Source organism: Abrus precatorius, unplaced genomic scaffold (assembly GCF_003935025.1).
Source record: "Abrus precatorius isolate BTA unplaced genomic scaffold, Abrus_2018 Scaffold5, whole genome shotgun sequence".
Taxonomy (NCBI): domain Eukaryota; kingdom Viridiplantae; phylum Streptophyta; class Magnoliopsida; order Fabales; family Fabaceae; genus Abrus; species Abrus precatorius.
In genome coordinates, this window is record NW_020874395.1 from 16,543,976 (window position 1) to 16,561,669 (window position 17,694).

General features: G+C 33.4%; 3 protein-coding genes across 3 annotated transcripts; 2 read left to right on the forward strand and 1 right to left on the reverse strand.

Annotated features, from left to right (window-relative positions):
• The first annotated feature begins 769 nt into the window (after nt 1-769).
• Nucleotides 770-4,239, forward strand: LOC113868045. The gene is made up of 2 exons (XM_027503598.1): nt 770-1,589; nt 3,284-4,239. Exons 1-2 carry the CDS (start codon nt 1,009-1,011, stop codon nt 3,942-3,944), a joined length of 1,242 nt encoding a protein of 413 aa, XP_027359399.1. The 5' UTR covers nt 770-1,008; the 3' UTR covers nt 3,945-4,239.
• Nucleotides 4,240-5,794: 1,555 nt separating this feature from the next.
• On the forward strand, nt 5,795-7,739 carry LOC113866810 (acid phosphatase 1-like). The gene is made up of 3 exons (XM_027501610.1): nt 5,795-6,231; nt 7,246-7,401; nt 7,485-7,739. The coding sequence occupies exons 1-3, from the start codon at nt 5,867-5,869 to the stop codon at nt 7,660-7,662; spliced, it is 699 nt and encodes a 232-aa protein (XP_027357411.1). The 5' UTR covers nt 5,795-5,866; the 3' UTR covers nt 7,663-7,739.
• Nucleotides 7,740-8,577: 838 nt separating this feature from the next.
• On the reverse strand, nt 8,578-10,104 carry LOC113866811 (leucine-rich repeat extensin-like protein 4). The gene has a single exon (XM_027501611.1). It carries the CDS (start codon nt 9,862-9,864, stop codon nt 8,578-8,580), a length of 1,287 nt encoding a protein of 428 aa, XP_027357412.1. The 5' UTR covers nt 9,865-10,104.
• Between the last annotated feature and the right edge of the window lie 7,590 nt (nt 10,105-17,694).

The window sequence follows — 17,694 nt, forward strand, 5'->3', positions numbered from 1 at the left end:
ACAGAGATAATTTAAAGTTAGGTATCATTAATTTTTGGATAAAAAATCCATATATTTTTGTATGCGTATAATTTTGGTTATTGAACAAGTTTTTAAAATTAAACTGAAATATTCATCCCGTGTTCCGTGGTATATTTTCACATCTCTCTATTTTAAATGTTTTCTTCAAATAAAATATTGTAAATTAAGAAAAAGAGATCATTAAATTTCTTGCTTAGTTAAATTTTTAGCTAGTAAATATTGTATTAAGAGACAGGGAGCAGAGAGGGGAGTGAAATTATGATTTATAAGATTAATTACTTAATTTACACTATATATTTTTTTCCATCTGAAGAATACACAAGCCAAAAAAAATGTTTCCAGGATCATGATCCAAAATCTAAAATTTCTGACAATATATTTGAAAAATATTTTTTTAATCTACACATTATATAAAATAAAAATTTACACATAAGTAATTTTTATAAAAAAATATAAATTCAATAATTATTAATAATGTTAATTATATATAACTATTTATCTTACATAAAGTTGCATAGATTAAAAAATCATCCCCCATGAGGAAAAAAGATTAACAGGGAACATCCAACGAGATTCCCTGTATCATAGAAGCACTTGCCTAAGATCAGCGGAAAAATTAGCATATAACCAAACAACAAAATGATTTGTTGCATTTTAATTTTTACTCTTCCTTTTCTAACTCATCTTTCACAGACAGAGGCCAACTGTGATACCTAACTATAAATTCTCATCATCATTCTCATTCATCACATCGATGCATCATGGTTTTCTCATTCAATTGTTTTCTCGCTAACATAACCAATCCCAAAAAATAAAATAAAGAAGAAAATCCAATCCACGCCCTGTTAAGAGACAACTGTGAAAATCGTGGTATAACCTTGTCGACACCATCCTAGTTCCTATAACATAAAAAGGTCGATGTTTTCGAGACTCTGGACCTCTCCGAAAGCCACCCAGTGACTGGAAAAGGAACAACCCAACGAGTACATGGATCCGTGCCCATTCGTGCGGCTCATGGTTGAGTCTATGGCGCTGAAGCTTCCATTAGCCACCAAACCTTCACCACTCTCAGGGGTTCATCCTTCAACCACTCCTTGCTTCTGCAAAATTCGCATCAACAATCTTCCCTCTCAAACCGCACTTCTCCCTCTCTGTTCCTCCACAGGAGACTCTTCTCCCGACACTACCACCTCCGCCGCCGGCTTCCACCTCGACTCCGCCGCTCTCCGGCGACTATCCGCCAAGCCCCTCACCCTTCGCGTCGCCGTCTACACCGGCAGCATGGCCCGCGCGTGTGGCGTCACCAGCGCCAAGTTGCTTGGCCGCGTTCTCGTCACCATTAACCTCAACGATGCTCTCTCACGCTCCAACACGTTCCACCATGGCTGGCTCAAGCTTGGCTCTTCGGCCCGGCTTCACTTGCTCGTCCGGTCCGAATCGGATCCCCGGTTCGTTTTCCAATTCGGAGGCGAACCGGAGTGTAGTCCCGTGGTTTTCCAGATTCAGGAGAATATTAGACAACCCGTTTTTAGTTGCAAGTTCAGCGCTGATCGTAACTCAAGATCTCGGTGAGTCTTTCTCCCCTTGCATTCTAGTTTTCCATCGTTCTGTGTGCTAGCATGAACATGAACCATGGTTGGTGAATCAACCGCTGAAAATGGCAGCTTTACCCTTTTTTTAGATATGAAAAATGATTTTTTTACCATTTAAAAAGAAAAGAAAAAGAAACTCTCTTTGGAGTATTATAGAGATAGAGGTTGCACAGATAAAACAGTTTACTTTATTAATCTTTTACATTTTGTTCCATTCAATTAATTGGTTTTACATTATTTCTAAAGTTTGTCTGTATCATACAGACAAATAATAATAGACGAAATATAAATTGAGTTTAATTTTTGTATATTAACACATTATAACTTTTTACACTATTAATTATTTAGAATACAATAATTTATTAGATTACAATATATAAAATTGTATTGATATAAATTTAGGCTGGGAAATTTACTAGTGGGGGGAATATGGTAGGTTAATTATAGATATGAATTAAGGTGAGGTTTAGGCATGTGGGCTGGGTTGTCGATATCTTTGAGGTTGGTACCTAACCATGGGCACATGCCAAGTCGGGTCTCTCACCTTATCCAGCTCAATTCATTTTCATGTTTCTCGTGTTCGTGTCGTGGCTTAGTTGTTATCCTTTTGTGTCCATTCTATTTGGTGGGTATCGTAGCCGCCCTTTGTTTCTTTCTGTTTCTCGTGATAGAAACATGGAAAATGCACTGCTACCTCGAAAGTTTCATTTTCTTGAGTCTATTTTCTTTGCTGGCAATTCCACTTTAGGAAAACTTCCCTTGACCCTCGATATTTTGACATTCCCAACACCTTTTCCACTCTCCTCCTAGTCACAAATATGCTGCCACTTTGGCACTTCCACAGTTTTCCTTCTTTCAATCATGTTGTCTTCCAGCATATTTTTTTCGTTTCTCATAAGATAAACCATAAACATATAGGTTACTAAATTTATTATAGGTTATTACGAGGAACCCAGAGCCTTAGATATGTAACTATTTGGTGCACAATCGCTTCCTTGCCTTGAACGTTAGTGTCCCCGATTTTAAGTAAAACTCCTGGTTTGCTGAATCAATAGCTTAACAAGTTTTCTTTGCATGCAAAAATAAAATAAAATCAATCACTTAATTTTAAACCGTGAGGTTAGTTACCCGTTTTCTTTTGCAAATAGTATATGCTATAAAGAAATTAATTAAGGAATTGAAAATATTATTAACGTGCTTTCAATCATAGTTTAATTTTATTTTCAATACGACATAACTTAATTTGCAATATTTTTTATTTATTGATTTTTTAATGGTGGTTTATTTAATGAGATTTTTTTATTGAAGCTAAACCTCGAGGTCCTTGACCAAATTTTTTACTTCGAAATGGAGTGCATATTGGCACAAATTATTAATGTTGCAGAATAAATGGTTTTTGGTTAGCTGCAAACCAAGGTTTGGTCAAACAAACAGAATGAGATTCTCCAAACTGTGAAACATAACTGCCGAGGATTCCCTCCCGTGTGCCAGTATCTTGCTGAGTATTAATATCTCATATAATTAATTATCCTAGCACGTTTGACAATTTTTCATTAGGTTGCGAATTGTTACGAGTTAATTAATGTATGATTTTGTTTTATTATACGCTTCTTAATTTAATAAACCATACAACTTGTTCATGATTTATTTTTTCCACGTCCACAATTCAGGTCTCTACCCTCAGATTTTACCAACAACCCAAGTAGATGGAGAAGAACATTAAAAGGAGTTAGAGAACGACATGGGAGGGAGAGAAAAGGTTGGATGATAATGGTTCATGATCTCTCTGGTTCACCTGTTGCTGCTGCATCTATGATCACCCCATTCGTCCCTTCCCCAGGTTCAGATAGAGTATCAAGATCAAACCCAGGTGCATGGCTCATTCTTCGCCCCAATGGTGCATCTGTGAGTAGCTGGAAGCCTTGGGGACGTTTAGAAGCTTGGAGAGAAAGAGGTCATGTTGATGGTTTGGGCTACAAGTTTGAGCTTGTAACTGAGAATGGACCTGTGAATAGAATACCCATTGCTGAGGCCACAATGAATGTGAAGAAGGGTGGCCAATTCTGTATTGATTATAAAGTGATGAGAGATTCTGGGTTGGGTTCAAGGTTACCAGGAAAAGGGTTTGTGATGGGTTCCACTGTGGAGGGTGAAGGCAAAGTTAGCAAACCTGTGGTGCAAGTTGGTGCACAGCATGTGACATGCATGGCTGATGCTGCTTTGTTCATTGCACTCTCTGCTGCCATTGATCTTAGCATGGATGCTTGCCAACTTTTCTCTCATAAACTTAGAAAGGAGCTTTGCCATGAAGAACAAGTGTCATTTCCATAACCTGCTTGGAGTGAATTAATTGAATTGTTGTTTTTGCATTAATTACAAAGTTCTTACTATCTGCTGCAGTGACAGCCAATGTGTTCCTTAGTACTTGGTACATAGTTGGAACTTTGGTTTGAGCATAGATCCATACACCTTCAATTAATCAAGTCTTCTTGTTTTGTTGGTTCAACTTTGAGGTCGAGTTAAATTAGGAGAGTTGTTAATTTTAATTGCATTTTTTTTTGTAGTGAACTGTACAGACAAACCACAGGCAAATGTCTGTTTATATATCTTCATTTTTTATTTATTTATAAATTTAGGTTTTTATTTATTGTTTTTTTATGTGTTTCTTTATTTCAAAATATTTAATAAATGTTATATCATTTTTGTATCTCGCTCCTTCTTTTGACATTTTTGTGGCTTGTTTCTTATCTTCCAAGTTTCTTTATATGAAATGCATAGCACTGTTTTTTATGATTTAATTAATATATTATCACAATCAACCGTATAACTTTTTATTTCTTTTAAAATTTCCTTTTATCCGATTTTACAGTGTGACAATAATATGTGTTGACCCATCCTGATTCAATATATGATAAATGAACTCAATATTTATATTTAAAATATTTGACACTTTTAGTCAGGGTTCATTGTATGGACAGACCATGTAATGCAATAGGAAGAAAACAAATTCATCAATTACTAAAATAAATTAGAAGATAACAATAAAACTCATCATAGTAGATAACTACAATTTTTTTAAGTATATTGATTACTATTTAATTTTTAATTATGTATATAAATAGAAAATGACTTTATTAAAAGAAATAAAGTTCACTTTAACTTAGCAAAAAAAAAGTTCACTTTAATGATTTTTAAATTTTAAAATGAATTAAATCTTACTTAAATGTGAAATATCTTGGATAAAAAAAACTATAAAAAAGATATTTTATATTAGAACAAAATTTGTTGGGTAATTTTCTTATATTATATCACTGAGATAGTAACTATGTTTGCTTAATGAACTGAGCACACCCAAGAATTAAACATTTTAAATAAATATTTGAATAGTAAGACAAAAAATAAATAAATAATTTCATAATCTAATTAGAAAAATTCTGGCTGTCACAAGGTTGAAGAGACAATTTCATTTAGTATTTGAAGGCACATAGGTTTAGACAGCAGTCATATGGTAATATGCTATACAAATCTTATATAAAAACTATACATAACCTAAGTGTTTAAAATTCAAAAATAATAAATTTAATCATTCATCTATTAATAATATATATATATATAACAGGTATCACACACAGCACACAATCAACATTCTTTAAAATCGAACTCGCTTATAAAATGCACAAATGTCAATATATACACCCCCTAATTAGAACATATATTCAATTGCAATTTATTAAAATTTATGAATAAATGTTTTTTATTTATACACTTTTATAAGTTCAATTTAAAAGAGTTTTTCTAATCTTACAAATAATTATATAATTTAAAAGCAGTTTTAAGAAATTTTTAATTGAAAACCCTTTTCAATCTAAAATAAACTAATTTAAAGGCATACTAACTCTTTTTTTCTTTTTGGGTCCAGTAGCTTTTTCTCACAATGTACGGATAGGCTTGGGCTTGCATTGCGGCAATATGACCTGGGCCTTTTACAACTGAACCTTCTATTTTTGTTTTAAAAAAAATCAAACCCAACTTTATATAATTTTATGTTTTGGACCACAGAAAAAAATATAATTAATAATTTAATAACGATAAAAAAATAAATAAATGACGTTCATGAAATCATAATCTTTGTTTGTATATATGGAACATAGCATCCACGAATGCCTTTCCCTCATGTTTCACTTGTGATCTCCGAAATCAATAAAAAAGCTCGCCGGAAAGCTGTTCCGTTGAGGCTTATACGTTTTCCGGCGATGGGTTCTGGCTTGTCGTTCATCTTTCTTCTGTTCCTTTCAACGATCAGTAGCATTTATTCGGAATCCACGTTGAAGTTGCCGTCGGAAAAGGACATTACCGGCGCGTACTGCGATAGTTGGAGGCTGGCGGTAGAAACGAACAACGCAGGCGCTTGGGGGCGAGTGCCGGCGAGTTGCGTGGGGTTCGTGAAGGAGTACATGTACGGAGATCATTATTGGAGGGATATTGAGGTGGTCGGAAATTTTTCATCGGCGTTTGCGAAGAGTGTGGGATTGGGCGAAGATGGAAGAGACGCGTGGGTGTTCGATATCGACGAGACGCTGTTGTCCAATTTGCAGTATTACGCAGACGTCGATTTCGGGTAAATGATTGCGTCAATAGCTACATAAATGATAGATGTCAAAAACATTAAATAATTTATTTATCAAATTAAATTATTTGAAATTACACATATATTAATAAATTTAAAAATAATTAATTGTTATTGAAAATTGTATTATGCAATTTTATTAATGTGTTAAATTTTTTGATACAGAATGCTACTTCATTGACATCACGGGGAGAGCAATTTGTTCTAATTTAATCTATTAGATTTAAAATGTTCCGTTGAGTGGTGATAAATTACTTTAGAATTTTGTTTTTAATGTTATTACTTAGTAATGGTTTGATGCTTAATTGTTTAATAAAATAATTTTGATTGATAAGCACATGGTTAAATTATGTATGTGAGGACTAAAGTGAAACATAAGTTTGCTTGGTTTGAGTTTTAAAAATAGGTTATCATTAAACGTTGTAGTGACAGTGAGAATCTTTAGTTGGAAAGCTGCGTCTGGATAAAAGTTTTGATTGGTTAAAAGTTAATTAAATCCAAATAGACACCAAAGGAACAAAATCTTGATTAAGTCATTGATAAATGAAACTAGCCTTTAACAAAAAGGTAGTCTTAGGGTGTAACTGTACGAGAATGGGATTCTACAATTGTAATTGTTTGGGTTGTGTTTTGACAGATTGATTTCGTTTCCCAAAGGATGCTGAAAATATAGTTCAGAAATTAGGAAGAGGAGTTTATGAAACATCAATGGCTCTCGCATCTATGGAATTTGGGGTGATTAATGAATAAATGTTATTTATGCGATTGTTATCCCTAATAGGAAGTTATTTTACCATGAAGACGTGTTCTTTCTTTCAATTGCCAAAATGAGTGAAACACCTGTGTTTCTATTGAAAAACAAGAGTAAAGGATTTAACCAGACCTCATGATCACAACATTTAAAATCTGGAATTGATTTGCTTTACACATGGTAACTATATATGCGAATTTCTTTGGTCTAGTCCATTATGGTTAATCTGTTTCAAACTTTGGAATACAGATCAGATCAGCATTGCAAGCCAGTTTGAAGTTGTATAAGGAGCTTCAGGAATTGGGGTTCAAGATATTTCTCTTAACTGGAAGGAGCGAGTACCAAAGGAATGCCACAGAGATAAACCTTCTACTTGTAGGGTACCGAAACTGGGAGAGACTCATCTTAAGGTACTTAAATTATTGGCTCATAGAACTATATGTGTTCTGTACTGTTAAATAATTTAACCTCAAATTTGTTGTTAATGAAACAGAGGGTCTTCTGATCAAGGCAAACCAGCCACTAGTTACAAGTCTGAGAAGAGAGCAGAGTTGGTGAACGAAGGTTACAGGATTCATGGGAGCTCTGGGGATCAGTGGAGTGATTTGTGGGGTTATGCAGTGGCCTCGCGGTCTTTTAAACTGCCAAACCCAATGTATTATATCCATTAGCTTGAAAATGGTTTCTCAGCAATCTGTATTCTTTTTCATGATTGCTTGTTGTAATACCAGTCCAATGTCCACGATTTTTCAGGTTAATATTATGGTTGTTACAACAAGGTTTCCGAGTGATACAAGTATTATATGCTGCATGTTACACGTATGACTTAGTTTGAGGAATAATTCTAAATTATCTAACAATATTTTAAAATTATTAAATATTTATTTTTCCTTTAATAATTTTTATGAAGCTTTTGAAGAATTAATAAAACTATTGTAAAAGGAACTTAAGCAGGTCTTCACCAAATAGCAATACGTGCTTTAAGCTATTTGGCTGTTCAACGGCACTTCTGAAGTGTAAATCTATTCAGCATGCAAATTTATCACTGCATTCATAACTGATTAATAATTGCTTATCATGAAATATTGTGAAGCCACAGTGGAAATCCTATGTTATCTCCCATTTGTATAATTGAAGTGGAATTCGGAGAGGTTAACCTTTCCAAGTAATTTGGATAACCTTATGATGTAACCAAATGCATTACAGTGGTGTCAAGTTTTACTGTTGAGAAGCAATCAAGTAGGGCCTAGTCGAATGCTGCTAGTGAAGTTGTTGAAGGAATAATTGGAGAGCCCGTGATAAACTAGTAAACATTAAAGTAACCAAAATCAAACAAACATGTCACGGGAAACATAAAATTTTCCATACTTTATGCGAATCAAGAATCAAGATAGATATTGCTAGAATCTGGCAATTAGAAGGGTCGCAGGTATTTTTTGTTCAAAATATAGGCACGTCTTATCCGTGTCCGCCAAGTATAATTACGAATATGCATACTGAATCTTTGAAGAATTAAATTAGCTGAATGTGAATTAAGATTGGTAGCACTAAATAATGAACAGTTATGACCATCCTGTAACTTACTATTAAGGAGAAGGTGGAATGGGATCAATGTGCTTAGACTTACTTACAGCCAGTGAGCCACAAACAAGAGGCTTTGGTGTGGGGATTCTGAGACAACTTAGGCTACCACCTGGAATCACAGAACACTCAGGTTGAGGTCTCTGCATGACCCTCCCAGGAATGCAGTTAAGTGAGAAATCAAAACCCACATTCCTAAAGAAAAGCCTTGAGCATTGCTGGCTGAATCCAGAAAGGAAATTGTAAGCAACAGTTAGATTTGCAAGGCTTCTCAAAGAGCAGATTACATCTGATAACTCCCCAGAAAGCTTGTTATGAGCCAAATTGAGAACTTCTATATCTTGCAGACAAGAGAGTGTGTCTGGCAAATGACCCATGAGTGAATTGAAGCTCACATCCAGAACCTGTATCTCTGTGAAGAGTCCTACTCCTTCAGGAATGCAACCAGTTAACTGGTTATTGAGGAACAGAATCTCCTTTATTTTAGAACCCATGAAGCCAAAACTTGCTGGGATGTTTCCACTCAACTTGTTGTTGGCTAAGTTTATCACTGAGGCTGGGGAACTACCCAAATTCTGAGGAATTTCACCTTCAAATTGATTGTTATTAAGGAATATTGCATCCAGATTCTTACTGAAAAGTTCTTGAGGAAGGGACCCAGAGAAGGAGTTGAATCTGAGGTCCAAGTAGATGAGGCCTGGCATGTACAATGTAACAGCTGGGAAAGGACCTGAAAGTTGGTTGTTGCTGAGGTCTAACTCTTCCAGAAACACAAGGTCTCTGAATGTATCAGGAATAGTGCCAGTGAACCTGTTACTGTTGAGGTGGAGAAGAGACAAATCACTGAGTAAACAGAGCTCTTTGACAAGAGTTCCTTGCAGATTTGCATGGTTAAGATCTATCCCTGCAACAACTGGGACAGCAGATGCATCCACTTCATCTTGAGGATTTGAGCAGAAGACCCCTTTGTAAGAGCACACATTAGAACCAACCCAACTATCTAAAATCTTAAGAGGGTCCTCAGTGATTGCAGATTTCCAAGCCTGCAGTGCTGTGTAAGCTCCATCAAGCCCTGGCACTGAAGATCCAGAGGGTTCTGGGTTGTTGTTAATCCCTCCTCCAACCCAAACCACCCCACCATTGTTGCCACCACCACCATTTCCATTGCCAATACCAACACCAACACCAACCCCTACACCTACACCAACACCACCACTTACACTAAAGGCAGCTTTTGTTGTGCTTGAATGGAGAATGAAGAGGAGAAAAGCCAGAACGCAGCTCTTCTCCATTTTTAGCTCAAGATACCGAGATGCTTACTCGGGGGTATGCTTCTAAGATTGTCCAAAATCCAAATAAAGTTGCTGCATTGAAGAGAGAGAGTGGTGGACTGGTGGGGTTGATTACTCTTTTTGATTACTCTTTGAATGTTCCTATTTCACTCTCCCATTTTCCTTTTAGTTTGTGTAATGAGTTTGAGCCATACCTTTGTCTACCTTTTTTCTGTACAGATGTTGACTTCTGTTAAACGAAAATTTCTGTGTCAGAACAGTGTGGTGAGGTGAGAAGGGAGAACTAATAAGTAATCACTACAACTTTTTGGTATGTATTAATATTATTAGTGGCTACAGACAAACAAGCCATCTTTCAGATGTTTTGGTCTTATTTGCATTACAAATCCGAACATCGGCAAATAGATATAATTAATGATAGACAAGAGAGCCCGTCCATCTTAGATTATATTACTTAAACTTGATTTTTCTTATTAAAAAGGCACTATTTTATTTTAATACGGGTTTGTAGTGATTAAGGTGAAAAAACATGATAATTAGGAGGGTTGCACTTGCCTATGCTATCCAAGCAAGATTTTGGTTATTGTAATTTAAGAATGTTAATTGCAGTGGTAAAAGCTACTTGATGCTTGTTAGCTCCAGAAAGCACTAGAAAAAAAGAGCCAAGTTGGTGTGTAGTAACGCCTTCAGTATTGCTCACCATGTTACTGAAGTGGAGCTCACTCATCTTTCTCTCTTCTACTAGAATTAGAACATATAGCTTAGTTGACACACTCGCGTCCTTTTGGAAACCCTCCAACCCTTAGGAATTGAGAATTTAATCTTGTGAATCTCGATCTGTACCAAGCAATAAGGAGAAAACGAAAATAAGAAAAATACAAAGTACTATTACTCTAGGAACTGGTAGAGGTAATTAAATTTGTGATCAATGGTTGCCAGATGGTTGCTGCTGGCTACTGATTGTCCGTGCCTGCTCCATTGATTCATAAGAATTGTTTTATAAACTTTTAAATTTGTGATGGTATGCTCTTACCTATGGAATGTGTCTCTTAATTTGAAGGGTGACAAAAGGATTAACAATACACATATAGGATTTGAGCACTCCTACAAATTAGCTAGTATATTCAAATAAACAGCCAAATTAAACATTTCCTAACTGAGAAACTTTAAATCTTAGAAAAAAGATTAAAAAAAAAACTATAATTTGACTAACGTGCACACTGAACATAATGAAACCTACAGGGGACAACAACTTTCCCAACATTGTATGAGACATAAATAACCCAGACAAGATGAATACAGTCCGAATATGATAACACAGTAAATTTTGTAAAGACACGTCGCAATTATTATACAACATATAAAACAACTTTAAATAAATATGATCACTCTAGTGTTTCAATTAGTATTGATATAAAAGTTCAAAAATGAAATACAAAAATATAAGTATTTGAAATATTCATACAATGTCTAAAATAAATGTGTACTCGGCATAATTATGACACCACAAATATTATTTAGAAGTATGTATGCTTCTGAGGAAATAACTACACAATTCTACTCTTTCCCATAAATCAACTTACTACTTGAGAAACTTTCACCTTCTCTTTCATGATTCATGTATCCAAATTCCCATACTCAACGTGCCCTCTCTTACACGCCCATCAATCACGCATCCAAAACTTCATTTCCACTCATACCCTGGATTCGGAGCCATTTACAGGCTTGCATTGTCAATTTCATGAACCCACTTTGCATTTTATAAATAGTTGTAGAATATTGCATGTGAATATTAAGTTTTGAAATAAAAGCGGAATTATAATACAAATATAAATTTCTAGAGAAACAGGGACAGTCGATGATGTCTCTCTACAGGAACTTGGGTGATTTTCTCTGCCCAAAAGTGGACAAAATTTGTTTAGATATGATTGTGGTGGCACTAATGCCTTTGAATTTTATACTAACTGAACTACAATTTCTGAAGTTCAACAAAAGTTAGTGACATTGTTCCCTTCCTTATCTAAATGATGAGGACATGATCCAGAAATCAATCATTAGACTGAGCAAGTTTAGCGTGACAACGAGGAGAAAGAAAGCTAGGGCACGCCATTTCCATTACTAATCAAAAGCAACTAGCTTCCAAGTTCCATGACTGGTCATGAACATTTGTTCCAATTCACAAAGAAAAAAGGGGCAAAGAGGATCCATAAAACATAATGGAAAAAAGGGAAATTAAGATTCCTCTTGATCAGCTCTTCTACAACATAATATGAACTTAAGGCAAATAATTGGCTAAAAAACTTAAGGTAATTTTTATGTAAAAAACATTATTAATATAGTTTCTTTGATAATTTTTATTGCATCTCAACGAAATTTTAAATAAAAAATTTTAAATTTTAATTCTTTAACCACTTCATTAAAGACACTAATAGCAAGACCTTATATTTTATAATGGTATAGTCTTATCCACAGTTGCACATGAGACAAGGGGCAACTCTAACCCACGAACATAAATTAGGTAATAAAACTCTTTTCTAATTCAACATAAGCAACGTATGTTATTTTGAGTATGTTAATTAAAAAATATATTTAATTTATATAGTTATATTTATTCATAAATTAGTCTTTATTTTAAAAAAAAACTTTTATTCTTAAACATATTTTTTTTATTACACTTTAGTTCCTATAATTTTTCTATAGCTTATATTTTAATTTAGTCTCTCGTATTATTGAAATAATGGGAACTAAGATGTAATAAAGAATCTTATACGAATTAAAATATAAAATATAAATTAAGTAATTCCAAAATTGCTTATCTATTAAATTAAATCTTTTTCAAAGCTTGGGGGGTTATTTACTGCAAAATGCAAATAAATGGCCAAAACATTATAATACTAGGCCAAGTCAATTTGTATTCTACAGGCTATCTATCTGCTTCATTCTTCTCATTCTTTATTTTTGCCTTCAAAATCTACTTTTAACACTTGCAAGTTGCATATGATGTCACCAATATCAATAGGGTTAGCCGGTTAGGTGCGGGTGGTCACGTGTAATTATTGCGACATGAGTTTGATTTAGGTCCCATCTTTGATCCTTGGAGGTTGTTGCTACATAAATGTTATGTTCCTTGGCCTTTACTTCTCTATCTATTCTCATCGGCAAGATATTGGTGTCCAGCATGTATCATTGATGGATTAGGACTTAGCCAGAGAAAATGGTACATAAAAATATCTTTTGTGATTATGAAGTTGCAAATTTCTAAGTTGTCAAACAGTACATTTGAATACCAAAAGTGGAGGAAAGAACAAGTTTGTGTCTCTCAGTTGAGTATGTTATTAAATTCACTTGCTGAAGCACCAGAGTCACTAATTGGTTGAATCATGTGTATATTTTAGAATGCAATAGATATAAAAATTTGAGCATTAATTATAACTAACGTATAACTTGTGAATGATGTTACTTTAGTTAATATATTGTCGGGTCTTTTTATGAATAACTTAAAACATTGTGAATGTTATCAAATTTATATTTTATACAAAGTTAAGAAAATGATTAAATTATCTCATTCATAAATAAGTATTACTAAATTTAACTAAATTATCATATTAAAATACAGAAGATTAAAAGTTAGAAATAGAAGGAATGAAAATTACTGTAATTAGAAAACAAAGTAAAAATAAAGTTGTATAATTGTAATTATTCATGAAAATAAAAAAAAGAATATTTTCTCAAATTAAGGTCCAAATTCTTTTTAAAATCATCAGAACTGAGATTTTAAGAAATTCCCCATTTTTTTGGTCTGATAAAATCTCACGTGCTATAAACTCTAAGCCCTAACATTTGTTGAGATCAGTCTCTTCTAAACCACTTTTTTCTTTTAAACTGATTAGAATAAATTTGGGTTACTGAACTCGGGCTTTTGTGAAAGACAAACAATCTACACATTTTCTCCACACTCCACACTATGCTTTTTGTTGACCAAAAGCAAAACAAAACCCAATGCTTATAAAGTTTCAAACGCATAAGCATAAGATCAAAATATTAGCATAAACTGCATTATCACCTTAATTTGCAAGTGCCTCCTTCTTTATTCCACACAGTAGGATCCGATTAACATGCCATTGAAGTTTCTTTAGCGGCCATATTGCTAAGATGGTCCACTCCAAAATTAGCCTCGCGTCAGCACTAGATCAATTCAAACTGATGCTGGAGAATTTTCCTTAAGAGAGAAATTGAATGTGCATTTCATTGTTAAAAAAACAATATATATATTAACATTTAGTCATTATACTTTATCCCTTTAATAAACTTAACAAAAATGAAATTGTTAGCATGTGTATTTTAAGTTTATGCCGACAGTGTGATGTGTGTGTATATTACACTAATAAATAATTTAATTGGTATAAAAATTTCATATATATATATAATTGGTATTTCATATATACAGTTAATAAAATACATTACATTTTCGGTATATACCTACAATATTTATATAAAAAAATTAATATTTGTTAAAAAAAGTCATTCTAATTAATTTGCAAACAGGTGTTATTAGATTAGAGCCAAGGTTGCAGCATAGTTTGATTATTGAAAAGGCTTTGACTACTTGTGAAGGGGATTGTTGGTTGTAGATCAACATCCAATGCTTTGGTTTGGCTAACGGGATGCCTTTATATGGATTTTAGTGGAAGATAATTACACTGTGACTAACACTAGAGTGTTGCTTAATAATAAATGGAGGAAAGAGGACTGTATATTGTGATATATATAATTTTTATATACTCCTTTTTCTGGCCCATCTTGTATTCCACAACCATAACAATAGCTGAACAATAAGGCATAACTTCTTTTTTGGTTTTTGGCAGTGTATTACTTTTTTGTTTGATCAATCAGCATACATATTCTGTCTATTGGAAAACAATTTTGTTGGGCCTCTTCTTTATCTAATGGAATTTTCTTGGGCTCAAGGAGAGGGAGATGCGACTTGGTTAAGATAGGCTTCAGAGTTTGCTTTCATTGAGATGGGCCTAACTGGAACATGTTCATACGTACCAAGCCTGCAAACGGCTTGATGTGGGACTGGAAAATAAAAATTGTTTGTGATCCATTATATTTTTTTAGAGAAATAAGAATCAATATCACGTATATAATTTTTTTATATATACGTGATAATGTGCTTTTCATTTGTAGTAGTTCAAAAACATCATTATCGAGTATATAAAAAATAAAAAATATTCATCAATAGCATGGACTATTTTATAATATCAGAAGTTACTGATCAAGATTACAATTTATTATTTTAATGAGAGATTGACTGTACATGCCAGTAATTTGTAACAGATGTGAAATTTGTAACTGTACATAGCTTCATCTTAATATTATACTAATTATGTTTTATATAGTCTTATACTGGTTCCTTTTATTTCTTTTTATTGACATGACTAAATTTTTCATGATTTATCAATCTATCTGTGTAAAAGACAAATAAATAGACTGGTCTGCTCAATCAAATCGTGAAATATAAAACTTACAAACTCACAGAGAATGATGCAATTGGCATCTAATGGCAACTTAACTCCACTAGTTGTGAATAAGATAGTTCATAAAATAACATTGTGAAATCTATGTGCATTTTATAAATAATCAACAATAGTTGAAGGGAAACGAAGCTATGAAATGAAAACCATGAGGTGGTAGGGTCTTCAAAATGGAAGCAGGCCCAAAGCTGGGCCCATGTGAAAGAATCCAGAAAAGTTGGGTAACAACCATGTTGTTATATTCTTCTTTGCACAACCACCATTCCTCCTGCGAGTTCTTTATGGGACCAAATCTCTGGCACACCAAGAAACCCTAACTCTGCTATTACCGTTCTATCCATAATACCTCTCTTCAAAAGCATCCAAAATCTTCCATAAAGTGAAAGAACTGAATATCAACTTTTTAGGCCTCCTTTAAATTTTAAATGGCATGTGGAAAGAGACACTTCCTCTTTTCTTTCTGTTAATTCTTTGTTTATTTATGTTAGAACATGCTTTCAAACCTAATTACTTAATCCTATATATCAATCTGAGAAACAGTGACAAGATTCTTTAAGCGCTTGGTTAAAACAGATTCAAAGCCATACAGTATATCATATTTAGTTTCGCATTAGACTTTTGTGTAATTAATTAATGAAATACACATATGATTATAAATGGTTGCCTTTCTTTCTCTCAATATTCAGTAAGTATATATATCAAAAACACACACCAATCCTTATGGAAGGTAGGACTGGGATGATACGTAGTCGTTTAAAAGAGCACAGAAATAAAAGCAGCTAAAAAGTTTATTCTTGTCTTCTTATTCTCTCTTTATTCCCTTCAGAAATTACAATGAGGTTGCCCCCTATTCATCTTGATTTTAGCTTTATCATGCATGTCCCATGAAAGAAAAGATAGCATTAACATGCACGTTACTCTCTCTCTCTCTCTTTCTCTTTCAGATGGGATAAGTACATCTTTACTCTATAACACTGCAGGAAAAGATCGAATCTAACTCAGAATAAAGTAATAAAGAAGTGTCTGTCTCTTAGTATCACTCTCTTTCAAAAAAACTAAACGAGAAATCAAAAAAGAATCTCACCAATAAATCTAACTTGTATTGTTATTCAAAATCAAACTCAAAATTTTCAATCAAGAAATTTGAACTTTGGTTCCCTCGTTCACTATAACAGACACAAATATGTCAATAGATGCCTTTACACTAGTAATTAAAGTGAAATTCCAAAATTCATTTTAAATTAAAAGTGAATAATTTTATTGAACGAGGGCATCACACACACATACACATAAATGCAGTCATAGTCATTTCATGTACATATTACATAACGTTACGGTTCAAACACGAGATCGTTCGTCAGTTGAAGGGACCCATCAAAACTAAAAGATCTTCTTGAACTTCATCTCTTAAAGTAAGTTTTCTTTCTATTATAGGAAGGCATCAGCACCAGTAAAGCTTCGAGGGAGATTTAGTGCAGCTTACTGTACATGCCGTGGCGTAAAAAATATACTTATGGTAGTGGCTGTTATGCATGAGATCGGATAAGTGCAAAATACAAAATAAAATTAATTGGTTGCTTCCATCCTCTATATTCAATATAAAATACGGATGTAACATAAGAAAAAGTACGTAACTGCTGCAAATAATAAGTGATAAACGAAATTATGGAAAAAAAATGTATATGCATGTAAATAGATAGAATATAATGTGTATATGTATGTTCGCGTGCATGATTTTGAATGTATCGCAGAAAACAAATAAAAACAATTACACGATATGCAAAATAAGCTTGTGTAAAAGTTCAAAAGCACGTTCTTATATAATGCTTAAGGTATATTTGTTAAACCAAGATTTTAAAATATACAACCATCAACTTAGCAAGATATGATAATTTAATTCCTGTAAAATGGATTTAAACACTTTTAGACATTTAAATTAGTTTTTTTCCCCTATTTTGTCCCCCCTCTTTTTTAAAAAAAAATATATACGCTCTTTCTGTTTTCGTTTTGTTTATATTTTTGTGACAATCAATTTTGATTTGCACCGAGGCCATGAGAGTAACTTAGCCTGAGAATTCTTGCACCGCCTGAGGTTCCACGTAAAGTTCTCGATAATATATATAATTCTAAAAGAGAAAGCGAAAGCTATGTGATTCCTCTCTAAACCTTTCAAAAATATGAAAAGAAGTAGAAAGTGAAGCGTAATGACAAACTCTTTTGAACATTTCATTTTTCTATATAAATATAATGGTATAAATATAAATAACATTTAATATTTTACTATAACAACAAA